Below are 23,000 nucleotides of genomic sequence, written 5' to 3'. Positions count from 1 at the left end.
ACTGAGTATTATGTTTTACAGTACCTCGTAGTACCTGTTTAAAATTATTTTGATTTTTCTCTTGGAAACGCTATGAAACCACTGCTGGCTTCTGTCATAACGACAAGCTCAGGGCTTCATGTTGCAGGTCAGTGGGAAGCACTGTGTGTGAGGCAGACAGGTTGGTCCTGCTGGCACTTAGCAGTTCAGTGGTCTGGAAATGGAGAAATAATTCCTTCTTAACAGGCAACGGGGTCTTGCAATGCCAAGTGACAGACTGTGAGTTCAGGCTCAGAAGGTGCAAAAGGGCTGACTGAGGCTGCCTGCTAACAAAAGCAAAAAGGTGTTTTCATCCTTTCTAAATCTTTTCAGTTAAAAGTTCTAAAATTAATCACGGTTCAAAGTCTGGATATTCTTGTGGCACGAAGCTCCTCCGAAATGCTTTTGTCAAATGAGTGTATTGTGTATAGAGACTGAATTCGCTGGCTACCCTGAAAGAAGCTGTTCTGATCAAATCTGTGTTCTAAAAATCTTTTAGGATGAGAAAAATGCTGCTCTCTTTATGCCAATCTCTTTTTGTTGTCAAAGAAGCCTTGTTAAAATGCCAGGGATTGTGTTATGATGGAAGTCAGACCCTGTAACACTCTCCCCATCCTTTAAATGTATGAAGCTGAGCTGATCTGAGAAATCGGAAATCTTGATCTAAGATTCAGAATCTCCAAAGTGACTTACTGGGTGGAATTTGTATTGCCTTACCTGTGCACTCTGTGGCATAAACCCACTGCAGGGAATTATTACAAAATAATAATAACAACAAACTGAACCATGTTCTTAAAATGACACACATGTGGCCCTGAAAAACTAGTGAAGCCATCTCTGAAAAGTATGAATTTCTGATTATACAGGCAGCAGGAATGCCCCCTTCAGTAGCAAAATTCAGCACTTCTTTTTTTAGTACCAAATGGGCACTTGAACACAAGCTTGACAAGCTTTTAGACTTGGTTATTCTTTCTATAGTTACTTAAATGGGGGTTTAGTTCCCTAAATGTATCTTTATGTGTTAGAATATTGTGCCCTAAGTGTCTTCATTCCTGAATTGCCATCCAGGGATTATATGAAACAAAGCACTTGTCAGTGTTTTAAGGGCCTAAACTGCATCTGATGAAACCTATCTCGGAGAAAAGCTACTTGGCTCAACGCCAGTGCTTCCCCCCTTGCAGGAGCAGCTGAAAATTGTATTTGGGGCACAGAAATTTTGGGAACCGGGAGCTAGTTTATACTGCCTAGGGGCTAAAAAATGCCATTTGAGTGCAACACACTGGGAGTATCAGGAAAAAAAAATATATGCAAGTTTCTTTGTCATTGTTTCATTGTTTCATCACCCTGTCCTTCCCTCATGCTGACTGTCGAGAGGCTCACGATGTGTCTGGAGCGGGAAGCCTGAGCTCGGAGCAGATGGTAAACACAGACCTCAGAGGACAGACTCATGCAGAGTGAGAAATCAGGAGAATTGTTTCCAATTCTGCTTTGTCTGAAATGGTCTTGATACATCAACTTGGCTAAACAACTACACGGTTACAAAATTCTCACTTTTCTAAAAAATAAAACCAAACCCAGTCCAATACCTGCCCTCAGTAATGTGTGGGTTCCTCCCACCACAGTTCCTGATGTTTCAGTTCAGGTCTGATTTCTTAAGCTGTTCATGAGAAGGATTTCTACATGCTGGGCATCTCAGCATTCTGGAACTATGTGAGGTACCTGTAGGAAAACTAAGATTTCCTGGAAAGCATATTTAAATTATTTTCTATCCAAACAGAAAAATAACAACTCCAATATGACTGCTAATTTTTCATGGAAAAGATCAGTCTTTATTGTATTGCTTTCACATCTGTACACAGGAACATGAGCTTAAACAATCTGCCAAGTATTCTGTGTTAGATAATGAATCCATCTGACTTATATAAAATTCACCCTCTGATCTATTTCAAAACTCACAATTTAAATAAAATATCTTCCTAGCACAGTTCTTGCCGTTATACTCCCTGAACAGAACCTCCTTGCAGTCACTCCTGCATATTATCCCCTGAGAAAGCACTGCCTTTGAACTACTGGCTGGTAGAGTTTTCAGTGTGTGATTGTAAAACCCTCTTAAGCTATATGTAGAGCGTGTCCACTTGCGTGACATGGTATTTATTCAAAAGTTTATCAAATCTGAGTAACATCTTGATTTTCTGTTATAATGGAACGTAGTTTATCTTATTTTTCATACAGTCCATCCCAGAATTACCCATGGAAGCCCAGCGTGGTGCATGAGTCACTCAGTGCACCCTCAAGAGGCAAAGACCTTGAAAAGAAGTCACAACTGACAAGGTCTGATGACAACTCTTCTTGTTGTTCTCTTGTCCTTATTTCCATCTCCACATTTCAGAGCACAGTTTCTTTCCAGGACTTGAGCCATTACCCTGGTCATAATCCATGTCAGGTGTTTAATGAGTCTGTTTAAAAGAAAACACATAAATACAGAGTAACCTTCCATAGCTAAAATGAACAGAATAGTCACTGTGTATGTGAGATATAGCACCATGTCCTTGACTCATTAAAAAAAAAAAAAGTTTAAAAATCAAAACCTTTTGTGACTAGGGGTAATAATTTCTTGAGCAGAAAAGGCCTGAACAACCTTTCATAGAAATTAATGTCACAGTCCCTGTTAATGTCAGAGCACACAAGTCCTTAGTGGATTTTTAACAGAGGCACGAAGATATCAGTGTGAGAGCTTTGAGAGGTATGAGAGTAAGTTGTGAACCACAGTCCAATGTGCCAACTAGTAAGGGATGTTCTCAGGACAGTACAACAGCTGTGACATACAGTGGGGTAACCTATTTTATGCCGGGTTTGATATCATCAGACCTATTCATTAAAACTGATTTTTGAACTGGCTACTCTCTCTTAACGAGATACTGTTCATTAGAGTGTTATTTTTTGTGTCACTGTGTTAACCATGTATTGCCTACATTTGATGTAGCTCTAATTTTGGTCACTTTCTCTCTTAATTTAGAGTCATGTTGTTCAAACCACTTTGGATCCACTGGTAAGTAGTTACAGAATTAAGTAACATTTTGGGGTAACTTCTTGGTCTTACTGGCAAGAATAAATTACTCTTATATTGCTTTATCCCAGTTCAACCAATTTGCCTTGCCTAGGTCAAAGTATCCCACTGCTATGAGATGATTTTTTTACTACCACCAGAGGTAAACACAAGAGCTGTGGATTATGACGTTGCTGGGCACTAGTGACTGCATCCATTTGGTGTTGTGATCTTACAGATCACTAATTACTACAGTGCAGAATGGTGCAGCTCTGAGAGGGGATGACCGTGTGAGGATGAATCTGTGTTGAGGAAGAGTTGAGGTACAGAAGGCCAAGAGCAGGTCCCCTGGCTGCCTGCAGCTCATCTGGGCTGTGTGGAGCAAGTCTCTGGAAGGACAGCTCTTCCCTTTTACAGGTGTGAATGAAGAATGAACTATGATGATCACATGTTCTGCATGAGCTTAGACAGACAGAGGAATAGCGCCATGAACAAGGGTGTTAAAGGAAGCTGAAAGAAAACAGGCTGACACAGTACTGGGGGAAAGGTTCTTCTGTGGATTGAAAGCAGATTAAAAGATTGGAAGGAAAGAATAAGCCTTGGTAGGAAAGAACTCAGTAGCAGAGTACACCAGGGACCAATTTTTATTCATCACCATTACTGACCCAGAGAAAAGAATTAATAAAGGAATCTTCCAGACTGCAGAAAACAAGCTCTTTCAGGTATTCAGAGGCTGAATAGGAAGCAAATCCAGAAGGATTTCATAACATTGAACGGGCAAAAGGTGTTGGGTTTGGAAAACATTTGCTAAAGGGCTGGGCAGCAATGTGTCCTGTAACATCCCACATCCTATCACTGTGGATTCTGGGAAGCACAAAGAGAACACCCTGTAGATTTTGGTGTCCCAGAGAGCATCCCCTGCTCCTGTCAGAGGTGGAACCCGGGGTTAGGGGATCATGGTCTGACTCATCATGACATTTCACATGTTCCTGTGTGCCAGTTACTGCAGATGCTGGGTCAGAAACAGAAAGCTCTTGTGTCCAGAGAGGTATTTCTGTCCAATGTCTGTCAGCTACAGCACCTGCTAACAGCAAACATGGGCTCAAAATCCTGTCTCTCAAGCTAAGGTTACAAAAAGGGGAAACAGCAGCTCTACCAGGTAACTCATTTCATGTTTATTTGATTGCTTCCCAAGTGGAACTAAAAACTGGTCTAGAGCAGACAGTTCAGGGAGAGATTGTTAGTATTCTGCGCTGTAGATCAAATTCTAGGCTGACCTAAAAATAGCACAGCAAAATGTATGGGGCCTCCAAAGCAAAGTATAAAGCCATCTAATGGAAGTTTCAAGTACTGCTGTATGGCCGCTAGTCCAAGACTGTAATTTGTTGTGGTAGATATTAAATGGGGTGTGAAGTATACAATTGACCAGGATATTCAATCTTGCCTTTCTCTTTTTCTGATTAAAAGGCTGTCCCTCAAATTTCATGTGAACCTATTTTTTAACAGAAAATTTCAAAAATTTCAAAAGCCAATGGAAAATTATAAGGTAGAGAATATTTTTAACATCTCAGAACCACAGTCTTCCAATAGCCAGCATACCTGCAAGTATTTAACAGTATGGCTGTAGTAGCATAACTTCAGCTTTAGAAGAAACTCAGTCATGATATTTTTGTTAATTCTGCCCGTGAGGTTATTGTTCCTCACAATTCAGTCTGGACCAAAGGACACACAGTGACTTTATTTTACATCCTGTCTGCTTTCTGTTTTCTGACTTTCTGCAGGAGTGTGTTTCAGATCTCATGGCCTCTTTGGGCTCTGCTGCCTGACTGAGCCTTTGGTCTATTTTTCCTGGCCCTTCAAAGAATATATTTGAACTTCAAAGAGTATATAACTGAACTAGAGTTTTACCCAGCAATCATATCATTCAGTGCACGTCATCATTTTCCATTAAACCATTACTTTCCATATATGGCTGCTATTAGTCTTTGCCCTTTTTATCACATATATTAGAAACATGTTTGTGTCTTCAGAGAGCACCACTGAAATTATTCAGCTATTTTTTTCCAAGAGTATGGCCAAAGTACTAAAACTCATCTGGGAAAAGACAGACAGTGTGATAATTTCCCCAAAGAAATGGAAAGATTTAGCAGCTTGTGCATACTATTTAATCCCTTTTGACAGTTGCACTCCTTATAAACTAGAATCATTACGAGGGGACAAATATAGAGTTGGACTGGCCAAGTGTACACACTAAATGTCTCTAAACAAATTATTTTCTTCTATTTTAGGATTGTTAGTTATTAGTTGAACTAAAGTGGCACTTTGTCCTTTCTCCAGAGGAAACAAACATGAAGAATTAAATTGGATTAATTTCTTAATTCCTTTGACAGCTTAGAACTGGTAATTGGCTATTGCCACCTATTGAAGCAAGTTGATTACAGTAAGCTTCATTTTTATAGAAAAGAACTGGAGATTTTTTTTTTTATTATTCTTTAAAATTACTTGTGTCTGAGGCTTTTAATGCATGATGTACTCAGGCTTGAACTATTTCTATCCAAAACTGAATGTCTCCCTATTTTCTGCGCCTTGTTTTAATTCAGATTATTAACAGCAGCTTTTGGAAAGCTTTTTGAAAAATCTGCCTACTCTCTTTGCATTATATAAATAAATGCATTTGGTAGAAAATCACTTAGGACTGCCCATGGTTGTGGTTAATGAGTCTGTATGGACAGTTAAACAGAACCATGATTTTATCTTCCTTTCATCTAGGATGAAATTCCTATTAAGTACAAAATTCTCTTTAAAGCAGAGTTATCAGGTGAGTTTGAACACTGAACTTCTATTAATTTTAATAACAACTAATAATTCAAACCACATTTTTTAATTGCTCTTAAGCCTCTTGTTACTATAACTTATAAAATAGCCAACTGATCTGTATGATGGAGTCAACAAGCCACCTTGGAGATTTCTACAAAGAGGGAAAAAAACATAGTGAAAAATGGTAAGGCAAAATAAGTAACAGATTGCTGTTCTCACTATTTTTAATATTTAAAGTCTGAAAAGGAAGAACTCAGGAAGTGGATTCTGATGCATTTATGTGATGCATTTATCCCGACACTGCTAGTGATAACATTCTTCTGATCTGCCCTTTACAGGACATCTCTGTTTCAGAGAGACAAACAGAGGCACAGGTGAGTTAAGCTCACAGAAGACACCAGTGGCAGACACAGCAAGTAGTCCGGCATGGTTATTTCCCTCTTCACTGGGCTATGTTCCCATAGACACTGAGCCTGCAGTTCTAATTGGCACTGTATTGATGAGCTGGTGAGTAAAGCTATTTCTTTGATTCAGAATTTAGATGTTGACTTTCAGCAGAAGTGCTGAGTCATAAGTTTTTCAGTGCTGGGTTCTGCTCACTGAAGATATTCATCATACTTCACCTTATGAAAAAATACAGGTAATGATATATAATACTGTAATGTAACAACATATATACTGTATACATATATATACACAATATATATACAATGATATATAATATTGCAATACTTTAAGATTATATAAATTCAGTATTCCTATTCAGTTTTGATTATTGATTACTTTTGCTCATTTTCTTTCTTATTAGTGTACTTTGTGATGAGTCACATCTGATTTTATGAAAGTATGAGAACAGTGATGTGACTTTAGTCCAGGGGACTTCGAATATAATAAAGAACCTGGCACACTGACTCTAAAACAGTAGATGACACAAACAAGCTCAATCCTGTTCAGTTTACACAGATTAATTTCTCCATTTGAATAAGCCAGGAAACTTCTTTCAGCTGCTTTAGTTAGCTGTCTGCCTTCAATCTCTGCCACCAATTATGCTCAGAATCTTGGACATGATTTTGCTCCTACTGAGTTTATTCAAGTGAGGGTTTTGCTGCAAGAGAGAACAGAGCTTTTCTGATCCACATGTTCTTTTAATTTTACATCTAAATCAGCCTTTCCACATATTGCAGAATCACCTCTTGGGATTTCCCTCCTTTGTTTCCCTGTCACACATGCCACTCACCTCCAGGCTTTCTAAAGGCACGGAGGATGCTGCAAGGATTCAGCTGAGGCTAATCATAGCTCTTTGGTTGCTCTCAGAAACCACTGGTGAGTCACATGAAGAACACTCCTATTTAATGCAAAGAGGATTCCTATGTGTTTTTCATCACTGCTGGCAAAACTCAGACAAATTCCTCCTGCAGTGTCTCCTGAATCCTCAGCACTTCTGGGCGCGAGGCAACAGGGCGGGTGGGGAGCCCTCCCAGGCTGTGGAGAGCATGGATTAACACTCATACCGACCCCGGGTCACTGCAGGCTAGGCACCAAAGGAATTTAAATCTTCCCCTTCGGTGCCTTACTGCTGCTCCCAAAGCAGAAAACACAGCCCCAAATTAGGGCCCTCCTCTGCCACCTTGCTAAGGGACTGGTGAGGAGGAATGGCACAGAACAGTGAAGAAACCTGTAACCAGGGTATTAACACAAATTCCTTTTCAGGGTGACATGCTGAGTGTTTGCCTGGTAGCTAAATAATTATGCAATTTGTGGCTTGGCTGCTGCGTCTCTAAATATAATTAAATATATAAATACATGAAACGCAGTAATAGCATACTTTTTGCTGCCTAAGAATTGATCTAACTTTAGGGATTTGTGATTTGATTCTCCCTGGAAACCACCATCTAACAGGACAGCTTCCAAATTAAAGGATCAAGGCTGGAGTTGGTACCTATGCAGGTAGAGCTCCATTAGCTCACAGTGGATATAGACTGAGACTTATTCTGAGTTTTATGAAGACCTCTGCATTTTGATTTCTGCATATGGAGATGATAGGGTTTTATAGTCCAAATATCAAGAAGTTTTCAGATCTGCTTATCTTATTAATATGAAGGAAAATTCTAAGAAGCCCATTTATCTGCACTGAACAGAATTGTGCTCAGGCCCTATACTCCATCAAACTATATGTTCATACAACAGGAAAAATCCACTGAGGAAAATTATGTCTGCTGCTCTCCTTAGGTCTTCCTGAAAACTGATGCAACTCACTATGACAACTTTAGTCAGAAAAAACAGTGATTTTAAAAAAGTATTTTTTAATCCATTAAATGGCATTAACCCATTAAATGGCATTGGAGTAATAAGATTTGGAGTTTGGGGAAAAGTATTTTGCAGGAGAAAATGGATAAGGATTTTTACACCAAATATTTTGCTTAGATTTCCATTAGCTTTTAGGAATTTCTTTCCCGTAATACAGAGCATGTATGTTATTTGCCCAGCTGAAAAAGGAGACAGCCACAAAAGCAGCCATCAGTGTTTCGTGGGGAGGTTTGTTCTGCTCCAAACCTTCTACTCTAGCAGAAGTGATTCTAATCCAGTTGCTTGGGATGAAGCACCAAATGTTGGCATGTTTCATTTTCAGTGACTCTATGCTGTGGGATTTCTCCAGTAGCAACAAAATCTGTTCACTCCCTCCTTATGTTCCCACGTGCCTTTGACCAAGTGTTGTTCAGCTGTGTTTGTGCAATCAATGTTACTCCAACACCAGTTTTTCCTTCTAAACTACTGACCAAAATCAGCTACTATTTCTTTATATGAAATCTGAATAGAAATATTTAGGAGATAATTTTAACCTATATGAAAGACAGAACGACAGGAAAGGTTTGTTTGGGTTTTTTTCTAAATTAGAAGACTTTAAAATAGCTTGATGTTAACTGGTATTTGTACAGTGTGTTTTCCGAGGTTATGCTTGAAATCTTATAACTAAATTTCCTATTTTCATCATTTCAAATGGGGGGGGACATATCCTGAACTGGTTTTCAAATTTACAGACAGTATTTTGCTAAAAAATCCACTGGCAGATTTGCTAACACATTTAAATTTAAACTCTGAATGTTTTCATTAACATACGTTTGGCACAGAAAGTCCTAGCCAGAAACAGCGATTTTCTTCCCAAATGCATCTTAGTATTTTAAAATGCTAAATCCTCACATTTCCAGAGTTTTAGAATCACTCAGAACTACAAGAAATTGAAAAGCAAACCCTCGTGCTACAATTAAAATGGGAAGAACGGTGAGCTGGGTAGTTTGTCTTGATCCAACAGAGTGGTTTTAAAGGGCAGCTGACTGAGATGTATTCCTAGCTCGAGGATGGTCTCTGAGTTGTACTAAATATTAGCCGGGATGCTCATTTAGATTCAGAGCTGCTTGCAGGACGGGATGAGCAGAGTTGCTGCCCAGCTGTACAGGCAGCACAGCTGCAGTGGCTCCATGAGCCCTCGGGGGAAGGAAGGGACGCTGTCCCCGCCGGCCCCCGGGCGCGGCCGGGCGGGGGGAGCGCCGGGGGCGGCCCCGGCCCCGTGCCCGCAGTGCCGGGAGCTGCGATGGAGCGTGTCCCGGCGCCGTGCCCGCCGTGCCCGCCCGGAGCGCCCCGCGGGCCTGCCCAGGACGAGCCCCAGGAAATTACTTACTTCCCTGGCGAGGTCTCCGCGGGCCTGCCCGGTGGCAGCGGGTCCCGGCTGCCCCTCTGGCCCCTGCACCGGGCGGGAAGGGTGTCATTCGGAAGGGAAGATGCTGCGCAGGAGGAGCCAGGACGCAGCGAGGGCAGCCCGGGGCCGCGGCGGCCCCCGAGCTACGGCCATGCCGGGACGCCCGGCCCCGGGCCAGGCGGCGGCACCGCTCGGTCGCTTCGGAGCGCCCCGGGGCGTCACTCCAAGTACCCGTCAAAGACATCCAGCTCGCTGTCCGTCTCGTAAAGCACGGAACCAGGGTCGGAGAGCATCCCCAGATCCACCAGAGCCTGGTCCATATCCTCGGGCAGGAAGACGATGCCTACATTGAGGACGATGTACTCCATCAGGAAGGCATAGTACAGGATCAGCACGTTGACAAAGAACAAGCCCACGTAAAACATATAGGGCAGCACCAGCAGCGCATGGAAGGCCCAGGACTCCACCGAATCCAGACGTGCCGAGACCGCGGCGGGCATGCAGCCGTGGGGGCTGCGGGGGCAGCGGGCACCGACCCGCCCGGCCGGCGCGGGGGGGCGGGCGGCAGCGGCGGGGCCGGGAGCGGGGCAGGGCTGCACGACCGCAGCCCCGGCGGCAGCGAAGGGCAGAACCCCCGAGGAGCCGGAGCCGGAGCCGGACCCTGGGAAGAGGCGAACCCTCTCAGTGGCGCGGAGTGGCCGGCTCGGTCCCTTCCGTCCACGGAGGACGAGGGGCCCCGGCGGCCAGCGCGGGTTCAGCGGCGCTGCCGCAGCCCCGCCACTGGCAGGAGGCTCCTCAGCGGCATCTCCAGCGCGGCTGCTGCAGTCCCGCCGCGGCTCCCTCCTCCTCCTCCTCCTCCTCCTCCTCCTCCCGCCCGCAAACTTCGCGGCAGGAGCCCGCAGGCGCGCTGGGAGCACCTGCCGCCGGCTGCGGGCCCGGCCTGCGCGGCTGGACCGTGCTGCCCGCCCCGCTCCCCGCCCGCCGCCTCACCCGCCGCCGGGCACCGCCGGGATGGGGATGGTACCGGTACCGGCAGCCGGGTCCCGCTGCGGCTGCCCGAGGGCTGGAGGGGACAGGAGGCGGCTGGCGGTGCCCGACCCTCGCCTTGCCCAGCCCTGCAGCGCCCCGCAGGTTTGCGCTGTTCCTCTGCCCCTGGAAGTTGTTCCCTGTCCCCTCCTGGCGCAGCGCTGCGGGCGCGGGCCCCTCTCGGCTGCGGTGCTGGTGTTTCGTTGCTGACCAAGGCCATGCCTCTATCAAAATATATCCGAAAGCATGATGTTAAACTCGGTGCAATTTTAACCCTGGCTCACAAACTCTTCAGCTTTTACTTAATTTATTTCTCTGGTTAAAGCAAAAAAAAAAAAAAAAAAAAAAAAAATCCCAAACTAGGTCATGACAGTCACTAATAGTACTCTTCTCTTCATTCTTCTTTAACTTTCGAGCCGATTCAAAAGTAAAAGTGCAATCAATATTGGAAGAACCTCAGCAAGGGGAATGTCAGCAGCTGAATTTCGCTGCTGTGTCTCACAGCACAGAACCTGACCCCACACAGCTGCTCCCTTTGGGTTATGGAAGGTGAACAAGGAATGTCAGGGAATAAATTTTCATTAAAAAAAAACATTGCCAGCAGGTCGAGGGAGGTGATCCTGCCTTTCTACTCTGCCCTGGTGAGGACACATCTGGAGTGTTGTGTCCAGTTCTGGGCTCCTCAGGACAAGAGAGACACGGAGCTCCTGGAGTGTTTCTAGCAGAGGGTGACAAAGATGATGAGGGGACTGGAGCTTGTCTGACGAGGATAAGCTGAGGGAGTTGAGGCTGTTCAGCCTCGAGAAGAGATGACTGAGAGAGGACCTTGTCAATGTCTATCGGTATCTGAATGGACGAGTCAGAGGATGGACCGGGCTCTGCTCGGGGGTGCCCAGCAATGGGACAAGAAGCAACGGGCAAGAACTGATGCTCAGGAAGTTCCACCTGAACATGAGGAAGAACTTCTTCCCTGTGCAGTGACCGAGAACTGGAACAGATTGCCCAGAGAAGGTGTGGAGTCTCCTCAGTGGAGACATCCCAGAACCGTCTGGACACAATCCTGTACCGTGTGCCCTGGGATGACCCTGCTGGGACCAGATGACCCAGCGCGGTCCCTTCCAGCCTGCCCCATCCCACTACTCTGTGACAGCCGCTCCCAAGGCCCAGCCCTCAGTGCCCACAGCGCTCCCTGCGAGGGGCGGCCTCGGCCCGCGCGGTGCCCGCCGGGTCTCGCAGTCCGGGGGCGGGGCCGGGCCGGCATTCCCGGCGTGCCCCTCCCGCGCGTGCGCCCTGCGCGCCGGTGCCGCCGCCGAGGCTCCGCCGCTGCCGAGGCTCCGCCGCCGCCCGCCCGCCCCGCTCCGGGGCCATGAGCGCGTAGGGCCGCCGGGGCCGCGCTCACCGCCAGCATGTTCGGCCGCTCCCGCAGCTGGGTGGGCGGCGGGCACGGCAAGGCCGCCCGCAGCATCCACTCCTTGGACCACCTCAAGTGAGAGCGCGGGGCCGGGCGCGGGCTCGGGGTGCGGGGCCGGGGGTGCGGGCGGCGCTGTCAGGGGACTCCGACCGCGGGGCTGCTCGGGCGGGTTTCGCCGCCCTCTCCCGAGGGGAAGGGCACTGAGCGGTCCCGGTGGCGGAGCAGCCGCTGCGGGCCGGTGTCTGCCCCGCGGAAATCGGCCTGTCCGACCCGGAGTGTCCTCAGGGCGGACGCAGCTCGTGGTGTGATGTCATGTCACACTCACTGTTTGGTTTTTTTAATAATTGCCACGGACTCTTGGGCGGAGTGGAGCGCGAGGGGTGCTAACTACGGGAAATGTCGCACTCCTCTGGGGGGAGAACTTTGTGCGCTGGTAGTGGGGAGGTGGAAGCGAGGAGCCTTTCCCAGTGTAAGCAGGACAGAGCCGGAGGTGTGCGGGATGTCGCTGTGAGCAGTGAGTCACGGCACGTCCAGGGCATGTGCCCTGGATTGCGGGGCTCGGCAGCTGCTTGAGAACTGTAACGGTGGTCTCTGGAGCCCCATATAAATCCCTGTGCTACTGCTGTCTGCAGAAGATGGAATAGTTGGTTTTTCTTTCCTAGCTCTGCCACTGGAGAGTTGGCAGGATGGCAAGGGATAAAAAAACTTAATTTCTCTGCTCCATTTTGAGTGCTGTGCTGTTGCGAGAAAAATTAGATCCTCCGTGATAACTACTTTGTACTGAAAAAGAAAAGGAGGTCATTAAGAGAGGAAGCATTTTCTAAATGAAATCACTGGGAATATGTAGCTCATTGAAAAAAAATGAGTGAGAGTTTTCAATGATTAGTGAGATTACAAGGAGGACATGAATGGGGGCTGACAGTAACGAGCAGAATGCACTGTGCAAGATTTGGATCTTGCAGTTGCCTTATTGAGATGATTTATGGATTCTGGTCCTTGTCCCTAAACTGGAAAAATATTCAAAATGAGCAAGACTAACTGAAATGCATTACTTTTTGCCAAAGACAGGGAAATCAAGTGCATGAATACAAAACTGATGAGGCGGTAGCATTGCAGAAGTAATTTTGCATGGTAGGTCAGACTAGTAAGTCAACATGATCTAACACTGCAGGAAAAAGGGGGGAAGTCATGCTCAGATATAAACATAGAAATGTCCTATTTAACATATGAGGTAACATGATTAGGTACTCAGTGCTAGTGGAGCTTTAGAACTGTCTGGTTTTGATATTACACTTGAAGATAGAGCAAGAATGCTGATACAGGATGAATTTTGAAGAAACTGAACTTTAAGTTTAGAAAAAAAATAGGCTGGTGAGAGGGAGACTTGAGAAGAAAATGTGTCCATATGTTCTCTCGGAACCACAGAGAATACAAAAACGACACACTGTTTGATTTGCTGCAAAAATTGGGCTAGAAGTGTTGTGGCTTATGCTTGACTTCTTATCTGAGAATTGAAGAATATAGTTCTCTGATAAATACTGGCTTTGGTCTGTTTGCTTTTTTGCATGTGACTTTTTTAATTATGAATCCGAAATGGTAGTATGGAAAGGACAGACAAGACCTTTAATCTGTTTAGACTATGTATGTTCTAAGTGTTTAGCCAGGCTGCATGAATTTCAAGAGCAAAGGTATAGGTAAGGTGAAATTTAGGGCTTTTCTGAGGTAGCAGCTGAAGTAACAGAAAAGAAAAGGGCAGAGAGTCTTTGTTTTGGGTCATGAAAGAAAGTTGGTCTAGATAAGATCCCTTGATAAGCTGTCTGCATTCTCATCTTTTCAACCCCATGTCGTGTGAAGGAGTTGAGTATAACACCCCAGCCTTGCTATCACAGATAAGCTCAGCCTGTAAAAGGTATCTTATGGTGTGTTATAGGAGTGAAATCTGTCCAGGTCAGCCTTATGGGAATGGTTTTATTTTGAAACTGGCATAAAGTAGAGTTTAGTCTAAACTGTAAACAATGCACCTGGTTAGTGATACCAAGGGAGTCACTGCTTTTTGTCAGTGAATGTTGGATCTTTCCCATCAGTTTAGAGCAGTTTGTTTTGAAGCTTGCTTTTGAAATTTTACTCTTCAGTCTTTCTGCAAACATACCATAGAACAGATTGGTTAAAGGAAAATTGTGAAGCTGGTTGTATTAAGTGTTTTATACAGTCTGTTGGTCTAGTGAAAACAGTTACAATTTAATTCAACTTCTGAAATGTGATCTAGAGAGGGATGAAACAGGACTATGCACTACCTGGGTGCTTCTGACCATTATATTTCAGAGAACTTGGTATTTTTGTACATCTTTGTTTCTAGATGCAATTTTTCACCCTACTTTTCTAAGATATTTTACATAGCCCTGTTATTACCTTTAAGTACATTCCCCATTGTTGCTTTTGCACTTGGTATTTTAATTGCATAGTGATTGCACAACAGGTTTTGTGCCATTAAAGTTGAGTGCTGAACATTTCCCATGCCTTGGTCAGAAGCAGTGTCCATAAAGGTGTGTGCTTGAAGTCTCTTTTCACGGGTGATTCATTTCCTGAGGTCCTGTCTGTGCTATGCATTGGGTTTCCTCTGTGAGAACAATATGTAATTACATAGTTACAGCAGAGTGAAGAGACAAGCATGTTATGCTTAAATCTGGGGGTTTAAAATTTGACTGCTTGACTTCTAAACTCTTACCTGTTTTAGTGTATTTTTGTAAGTAACAAGTAGGAAAGTCATTAATACACACTGTCTGTATTCATGAGTTTTTAGGTTACCCCTTTGAGCATGGTTTCTTACGAGAAAAATGTTCAGAATTTTGTTTGTTTTGTTAAGTTGCTGACAGCATCTCCCACTGATCTTGGTTGTATTGAGTACTTTAACACTTCCTGTGTGATGGGTTTTTGTTTATTTGAACCCAGTCTTCAGATATTGGGATAACAAAGGCCTCCTCTGAGGGATTTTGTGTTTTGGAGCACGAACTTGACCCCTCTGTAATCAGAATTTAGAGAGGCTTTAAGGATTTGTCTAAATATAAAAATACTGGGTTTGTGCGATGCTTTGTTCTCATTGTATGTTATTTTACTTGTGTGGAAAGAGAAAGAAGTCTGTGCATGCTTTCTCCTTCCTTTTCAAGTAAATAGATAAAGGAATAACTTGAAAGTGAAGCCCAGGTTTTCTCTAAGTGCATCAATGCCTTAAGAAATGAAGGAAATTTGCAGTAATGCTGATATTAAGTAAATAAATTTGGAGATAATGTGTTCCTCACTATTAAATGTTTCTTCCTTTTTGCATCTGTAATGCTCTGTATTCCATAGGCTCCCCAGGTGAGGTAATAGCATGTAATTCTTCCCACTGCATCCCGTTCCCAGAGTTCTACTGCTGGAGTAAACTATTTCCAAGCTTGTATAATGTGACTGATTAAAGAGAGCTATGTGTTCACAGATGCAATCATTTATATGTGACTTCAAATAAACAGTCTAAAATATGTGAAGTAATGTCATGTATAATTACTCTCTTTAACTCTGTCAGGAAAAGTACTTATTGTCCAGGGGTCTGTGGAATGAACTGATCTAATTGCCATCTCTGCTCCATTAACTGCTGCAGGCTCAGAGCAGGGACTTAGTTTGTGCTCTGTCTTTTGATTCACTGTCCTGATAATACACATAGTGCCACGATGGGAAGGTTTTGTGGGACTCCTGTGCCATGTGCTCTTTTAGAAACTCTGGGAATTCTCATACATGGGCAGACTTAAGCTGTCACGTGTTCACTGTGAGCCGTCACACTGTCAGTTGCCACAGAAGGAATCTTGAACCGTGATCCTTGGATTAGTGGAAGAGGATTTGCAGGTGCTCTCAGGCTGGCTATTTAGTGACTGTTATGGTACTGCACGTGACCAGCCAATTATGACTGTAGGAGGTAGCTGTGCATCAACTTTTCCTGAAGTGGTTTCAGTCTGAGCAATTTCTGTTCTGGATTTGAAAACGAGTATTGATTTATGAGGGGAAAAAACCCACCATCAAGAGAGATATCTTTTTTTACTTAGTTTTTTTATTTATGAAAAAACAATTTTGCCCCTGTCTCCTGCTGCGTCTTCTCTTTTTCCTTCTCTTTCCTTTGCTGTCTGGTGATCTATGTAGTATGATAATGGCTTTGGTAATGTGACACAGGCTTTGTCACACTGCTGATTTTGGGGGTGAGGGAAGGTAATGTGGTGTATCAAGTTTGTTAAAGCTGTGAACTTCTGAGAGCTGTTTGCCTCTGGGTGTCCTTGTGCTGTACTCAACACAGTAAAATGTTGTGTGATGATTAAGTAATATCAAGATCAGCAAGCACACGGTTTTTACCATCACAGCATAGGGCATTTTACCGTATCACCTCCTCTGAAACAGCCCCTGCTCCCTGCATGGCTTGTGGGGATGGACTGTGTCTTGCAGCAGGTCCTGTGAAGCTCTGCCCAACTCAGTGGCAGCTCAACTGTTTGAGGAAGATTCCCCAAACAAAATATTGCGAATTTTAAGTAAACTGTAAATATGGTCAAAGTTAACCCCTCCCCTTTTTTTTTGTGGGACAGAAGGAAGTAACCTTTGATGTAACAACTTATTTTGGGGGAGAATAAAGCGCTTAACCTTGATGAGTAAAATTCTCAGACTTAGAATACAAGCCTTTCAGATTTTATTTAGCTTCCTGTCACCTGTGTGATACAGACATACCCTTTTTTTAAACTCTTGCCCTTTGTCATGGTAAAGCTGGAATTTGCCTCCTTTCCAATCAGTATTTCTATGCTCGAGGGACCAGAGACCTGGTGATGAAGCTTTGCCAAGATGAATGAATATTCTTTGACAGTCTTGATATTAAACATCAAATTGATGTGACTGTAAAGGATCTCTGCTGACAAGATTTCTCCAGTTAGATCTGTATGTGCCTCTTTCCACAATTACACTTCCCCATACCAGCTACTGCATATTTACCTGCTTCTTCTGTTTTTCCTTCTTCCTGCTCATCACTCCTGTGACTTCAACATATTCCAGAGAGATTCGCATAAGAAGCACTGTGGGACAAGTGTTACACAATTTCTAGTCCCATTTTAACATATGCATAAACACTCATAACTGGCTAGTTAGGGATTTATTTCCTTTGTCACATATTCTGTTTAACAACTGCTTTTCTTTCTGCATCAGTATTAAAAGGAAAGTTTAGGATTTTAAAACTGTGCAATGATTAGACATAGTGTGTGCATATGTGTGGGTCTACATTAAGTTACAGTCACTAAAGACAAAGTGTCAGGACAGCATATTACTTGTATTTATTTTTACTTTTAGGTACATGTATCATATTTTGACTAAAAACACAACAGTAACAGATCACAACCGAAACCTGCTGGTGGAGACAATTCGTTCCATAACCGAGATCCTCATATGGGGGGACCAGAATGACAGCTCAGTGTTTGAGTGAGTACTTCCGAGCAGTTTGGACTCTGCTTCTGTTTTTAAAGAATGCTTAGAGTTGTACAGAGTTCTAGTTCAAAAAGTTAACTCTTCCAAGACTGTATATCCTGAATGTGTGTAGAAAGCCCTGTCCTGTAGCAGGATCATATTCATATTATACAAGAATTTGTTTATTTTAAAATATGTTCAAAGTCCAGAGCCGCTTTCGTGTCCTGGTTTTGTTTGGCTCTCCATTCTTTTGATATAAATACAAACTAACTGATTTTAGTGCCCAGATTTACTTAATACATTTATTAATATCATATTACTTCAATTTGTTCACTTCAGTTTACCTAAGATATCACAAATAAATGTCTTATTCTAGCTATGATATTTAGAGGTTTAGTCAGGTGTTGTTTTAATCCTTATAAAATAGAGTGATAGAAAAATGAACTTCAAAACAAATACAGTTGCAAATCTGGCAGTATTTAGTGCCTTTGCTTCAAAACACTTGCTCTTTTACAAAGGCAATTTGTGATTGAGATAAGAAAAGCTGAAGTGTTTGGTGGTTTTCATTACCTATCTAGGGAGTGGTTGGTTTTCTTGTTACAAGATTATTTCATCATGAATTGGTTATGTTGTGGACCAAGAAAATTATTCTGATTAGTCATATCTATACTGTAATTCTGTCACATTCCTCACTGTCTTCTCTGCTTGGGAGAATTTTAGGAATGAGGAGTTATTTCTGAAAGCAATTTTCATAGATGTGTATTTGGAGTCCACATTGTTCTCTTATATTGCATTTCTGGTTTAAAAACCACTGCAAGTGTTCACTTCTGTTTGAATTGCATAATAAACCATGAAATGCCTATCTGGGTGTGGGAAAAAATAATTAAAGTGGATCAAAAATAAGGTCTGCAGTGTTGAAAAGAAAAAGTGTGTTAGCTTAAAAGGGGCATGTGAACAAAATGTAACCTTCATTTAGAGGCTTTCCCCTTCCAAATTATGATTGTAAGCTGCCTGATAAGTTGAGTGTACTAAAATACAGTAAAAAAGGCCCTGATTTCAAATTTGAAATTCTTCAAATTTGCATAATTTGAATTTTTAAGATGCCTTGTTTAATACTTAAAGTTTTTGAAAGATATTCTTTTATTATACAGATATAACTTCGCAAAATAATTCTTGCATAAGAAATGCAAAACATGCTGTTTGTTAAACTTGCCTTGAATCATCCCTGACCCTGGCCAAATTATGTCATTACGTTCCTTTATTTACAGCATGTGACTTAATGACATCTCTCTTTTATTTCAGCTTTTTCTTGGAGAAGAATATGTTTGTTTTCTTCTTGAACATCTTGCGCCAGAAGTCTGGTCGTTACGTGTGTGTGCAGCTGCTGCAGACTCTCAACATCCTTTTTGAGAACATCAGTCATGAAACATCACTGTGTAAGGGCACAACTTCTAAACTGTTTAGAATTAAGTGGTCAAGACTTGATTGAATCCCCTTTCATTCAATGAAATTTAGTATTAGTAGCCTTTTGCAGAACTATATGTATTATTTACAATATTTTTAATTGAACGTTTCCAACATAGAGTGTAAATTGACTCCAAAATCCCTTTTAATGTAAATTTTCAGGAGTACAGGAGTAGTTGTTTGGTACTGCTGAAGCACTGAGAGTATTTCAAGGGGTTCTTTAAGTCAGCTGTGATCTGAAATGTTCACTTGCTGCTGCAGATCATGTGGTGGAGCTGTGCTGTATAATTTGTACTGGCACTGTTCTGACATCAGTGGTGCTGGCATTCAGCCATGGGCATTTGCTTCAAGGTTTTTGGAAAAATATGAAGAGGATGGAGAATTAATAGTTAGTTTCATGTACTCCACAACTATCATGAAGAGAAAGTTGTATTCAGGCCTCGGAGAGTTAGGATTTGGGGAGGAAAAGAGAGTTGTTAGCTGCAGAGCCTACATGAATTGAGGAAGGTGAAGTATATTCTCAGTTGTCTTGTTCTTAGGAGCAAAGACCTTTGTAGGGAACAAATAAAGCAACAATTCCTTTATATCACTGCTTGAAACCATCACATGAGTTGTTTGGCTAAAAATTGGTATCTTCAAGCATCAGGTAGTTTGTTGCTGTCTGGTATCTTAAATACAGCCTGTTACCATAATGATCTTTTTCTGTTAACCTATCTCTTATTTTTCAGATTACCTGCTCTCTAATAACTATGTAAATTCTATTATTGTTCACAAATTTGACTTTTCTGATGAGGAGATCATGGCATATTACATATCGTTTTTGAAAACTCTTTCCCTGAAGCTCAACAATCATACTGTACATTTCTTTTATAACGAGGTAAGTGAAGAAAGTTGCAGTATAATGATAAGTAGGCTTGAATTAGAAATTGGTGGCAGTGTGGCACATACTCTGTTTAGTCTCTTGTCTCATAATGTCTTGCATTTATTTTTATAATGATAATACCAGTGATTTGAGGATTCATTTGTGGGGATCTCTGCAGAAGCATGGTAAAGAAGATCTTTGTCCTCATACAACTATAATAAAATAAAAATCTGGAAGTTAGTGTTATATTGAACCATTTCAGGAGTTCTGAATTTTACTGCCCTGAGAATTTGACTTGTTTATGCTTTGTTTTCTTGTGCTTTTGTAAGCAGGGTCTTTTCTATTGCATCACTTGGTTCTAAGATATTTAGTCAAAGTCCAAAAAGCCTGAGTAATGAAAGGGCAAAGTTGAAATCGTTTTTTCCTTACTCCACTCTGCTTTTTGCCAGAAGAGGGCACAAAAGCACTGAGTATGTGCTAAGTTATCATGGGAAGCTCTGATGCTTAAAGCAGTTTATTTTAATGCAGAGCTACAAATGCAGCTGACTGTGCATCGTAAACTCACATTACTTAAGTAGAAGGTAAAAATACCATATTAATCCACAGAAAACGTTTTTCATACAGAATCCCAACAAATATCCTGTACATGTTTAATGAATAAATGCTTTCTCTCCCCTTGTTCCAGCACACTAATGACTTCGCTTTGTACACTGAAGCTATTAAATTTTTTAACCACCCCGAAAGCATGGTCAGGATTGCTGTTAGGACTATAACTTTAAATGTCTACAAAGGTATGCTTTTTATATATTAAAAAGGGCATGTGTGCAAATCTTGTTTGATTGTAGTTTAATTTTCAGTTATTTACATTTGAGGGTTTTCTGTTTTATGAGATTGAGAAGCTTAGCATTTTGACATGCTTCAGATACACATTTTGACTTTGATGAAACATTATCCCAAACCTACAGTATGTGTTTATAAATGGAATTATTTTCTCACCAGTGAAACTTGTTAAAAAAACCCCAAGATATGAAGTACACACAAGGAACTTTAGCTTCCCTTCCAACAGAGATCAGAATGTGACTGTATTTAAAAAGTAAACAAACAGAAACCAACCCCAAAACCAAAGTGTTTTAAGAATGCAAACAACTCTTTTCTGATGAAATGGAGCTTTATAGTGCATGAAGCAGTAACCTACATCCCTTCCTTTTGGATTTGAAGTGCATTAGAATCTGACTGTAGAACTCCTGGGTGCTGCAGTCACCCCAGTCTAAAGAAGAGCCAGACCATTCCCAGAGGTGCTCAATGAAGGCCAGGAGGACAGTTGCAAATTCCTGTGCTGGGCATTCCAGTAGGACATAAGGAAAAAACCTGAAACTTCACTGTTAAGCACTGCAGCAGATTTTCCAGAGAAAATGAGGCATCCATATTGTTTGAGATCTTGAAAACTCAACAAGGCCCTTAGCAACCTGGTTGAAGTTAGAGCATCTTTGAGAATGGGTTTAGACTAGACAATGTCCCAAAGTCACTTCCCCCAAGTTTTTCTTGGGGTATATAAAAAGTTTTTAATTAGCTGAAAATATCACAGTGATCTCTGTAGAAAAATGGTTGTTTATTCAAAACCTCTACCTCTGAAATCAGCATGCTGTAGGGTAGTATTATGCTATGTGTTCATGTGGGACTTCTTGTTCTTTAACGCATTTTAAGTTAAATTACATGTTGAATTTACACAACTTTCTGTCATTTAAATAATGATTTGATGACAGTCTTTACAGAAGAGTGTAAGATCTTTTTTAAAGCAATGAGCAATTTGCTTTGCAAATGACTGAGTAGTTTGCACAGCAGGGTCTTTACCAAGGGACAAAATATTTTTCTTTTGTATGTTGAGAAACAGGTACTTGGTACTTGGTCTTCTACTTCAAGGAATTGTAAATGCAAATGTGAGCTCACAAAAAGAGAAAATTATGGGCTTCGTATCCTATTTGTGATGTAGTTATGTACCTAAGTATTTTTATGGAAAAAATGTCTAGAATTTTCATTGAATGTTGTTGTAGTGATATAAAGGTTAGAGTTGAAAAAGCACAGCTCAGATGTTCAGGTTTGATAATTCTCAGACTATCCATTTGCATATATTCTGCTCTAGCACCTACCCTGTATCCTTTAGTTTAGATGCTTTGTGCTTTAGCTTTTTTAACCCTTTTAGAGGATGTCACTATCCCAGTTCCTAATCCTGTTAACTGTTGTCTGTTTCTTTTGCCCTTCCTTCACTGATGATTCCTGTGTTCCTTAATGCAGTGTCATGTAAGTCTAACTAGCTTGACTCTCAGCATTACTGCTTTATTCTTGTGCTTTTTTCTCTTCTTTTTAATAAATAATGCGCTAAAAGAACCTCTCTGAATTCCACTAGATTTGTTTACCTTCAGACATAAGTAAATATATCAATATTAGGCTCATTCAAGCCAGCTAAGAACTGATATGACGTTTGTATAGATTCCATTTCACGCATAAGATCGTGTCAGGTATATTCTCATGTGGAAAGCCAGCATGTCATCAAAATTCAGAAGATACTTTGTTGTTTTTCTTAAAGAACAATAAAAAAATACTGGCAACTCATGATTCTTTTTAATGATTTCAGTGGACAACCAGCCTATGCTGCATTACATTCGAGATAAAACTGCAGTTCCTTATTTCTCCAACCTCGTCTGGTTTATTGGCAGCCACGTGATAGAACTGGATAACTGTGTGCAGACTGATGAAGAGTAAGCTTTTACAAATGCTGGGTATTGAATGCAAATGTCTTTCCCAGATGCTAAAGCTCTCCTTATTTTGTCTGTAGTAGTCCAGTTTTTGAATATGTTCCCTTGTAGACTGTTCAGGCTTTTCATTCTTCAAAGCTTTTAGTGATTCTGTAAGTTAACAGCAAGTGCTGTGTGCCTAATCTGTGCTAATATCCTTACAAATAAATTAGTGTTTGGCAACATGCTTTTTCTTCTTCATCTCTCTTTAATTCTGCTAAATTTAGTAGCTATCCAGAAGGCAAGAAAGGTATTTTGTGCTTCTCAATCTTATAATCTTTGTCTTTTTAATGTTCCTTTTCTATGTATCATCTCAGAAAAAGATCTTTCTGAAAAGATTCTAGGAAAAAAGTTTAAACTGGAAAGATGAACTTTATCAGACCTGACATAGCTGTGTAATATTCCAC

The 23,000-nt window shown here is 42.0% G+C and overlaps 2 protein-coding genes across 7 annotated transcripts in view; one reads left to right on the top strand and one right to left on the bottom strand.

The window, feature by feature from the left end:
* Window positions 1-1,821: 1,821 nt before the first annotated feature.
* On the bottom strand, window positions 1,822-10,225 carry DEXI (Dexi homolog). Its single transcript, XM_039383584.1, has 2 exons — window positions 9,558-10,225; window positions 1,822-2,474 (listed from the first exon to the last, which is right to left on the bottom strand). The coding sequence occupies exon 1, from the start codon at window positions 10,073-10,075 to the stop codon at window positions 9,794-9,796; it is 282 nt and encodes a 93-aa protein (XP_039239518.1). The 5' UTR covers window positions 10,076-10,225; the 3' UTR covers window positions 1,822-2,474; window positions 9,558-9,793.
* Window positions 10,226-11,942: 1,717 nt separating this feature from the next.
* CLEC16A (C-type lectin domain containing 16A) overlaps window positions 11,943-23,000 on the top strand; it is a 63,545-nt gene continuing 52,487 nt past the window's right edge. For 4 of the 6 annotated variants that reach the window (XM_027711150.2, XM_027711148.2, XM_027711152.2 and 1 more), the window contains exons 1-7: window positions 11,943-12,087; window positions 17,362-17,490; window positions 18,778-18,911; window positions 19,668-19,816; window positions 20,487-20,592; window positions 22,094-22,099; window positions 22,434-22,557. In XM_027711150.2, coding sequence (XP_027566951.1) covers window positions 12,008-12,087; window positions 17,362-17,490; window positions 18,778-18,911; window positions 19,668-19,816; window positions 20,487-20,592; window positions 22,094-22,099; window positions 22,434-22,557 — 728 coding nt within the window. In that variant the 5' untranslated portion in view covers window positions 11,943-12,007. The remainder of the gene's footprint in view (window positions 12,088-17,361; window positions 17,491-18,777; window positions 18,912-19,667; window positions 19,817-20,486; window positions 20,593-22,093; window positions 22,100-22,433; window positions 22,558-23,000) is intronic. The other 2 variants (XM_027711151.2, XM_027711149.2) reach the window with 1 other exon arrangement.

The sequence above is a fragment of the Pipra filicauda genome, unplaced genomic scaffold, assembly GCF_003945595.2.
Source record: "Pipra filicauda isolate LSUMZ 115617 unplaced genomic scaffold, ASM394559v2 scaffold317_size908105_pilon, whole genome shotgun sequence".
NCBI classification, from domain to species: Eukaryota; Metazoa; Chordata; class Aves; order Passeriformes; family Pipridae; genus Pipra; species Pipra filicauda.
This window is presented reverse-complemented; position numbering and strand designations above follow the sequence as displayed.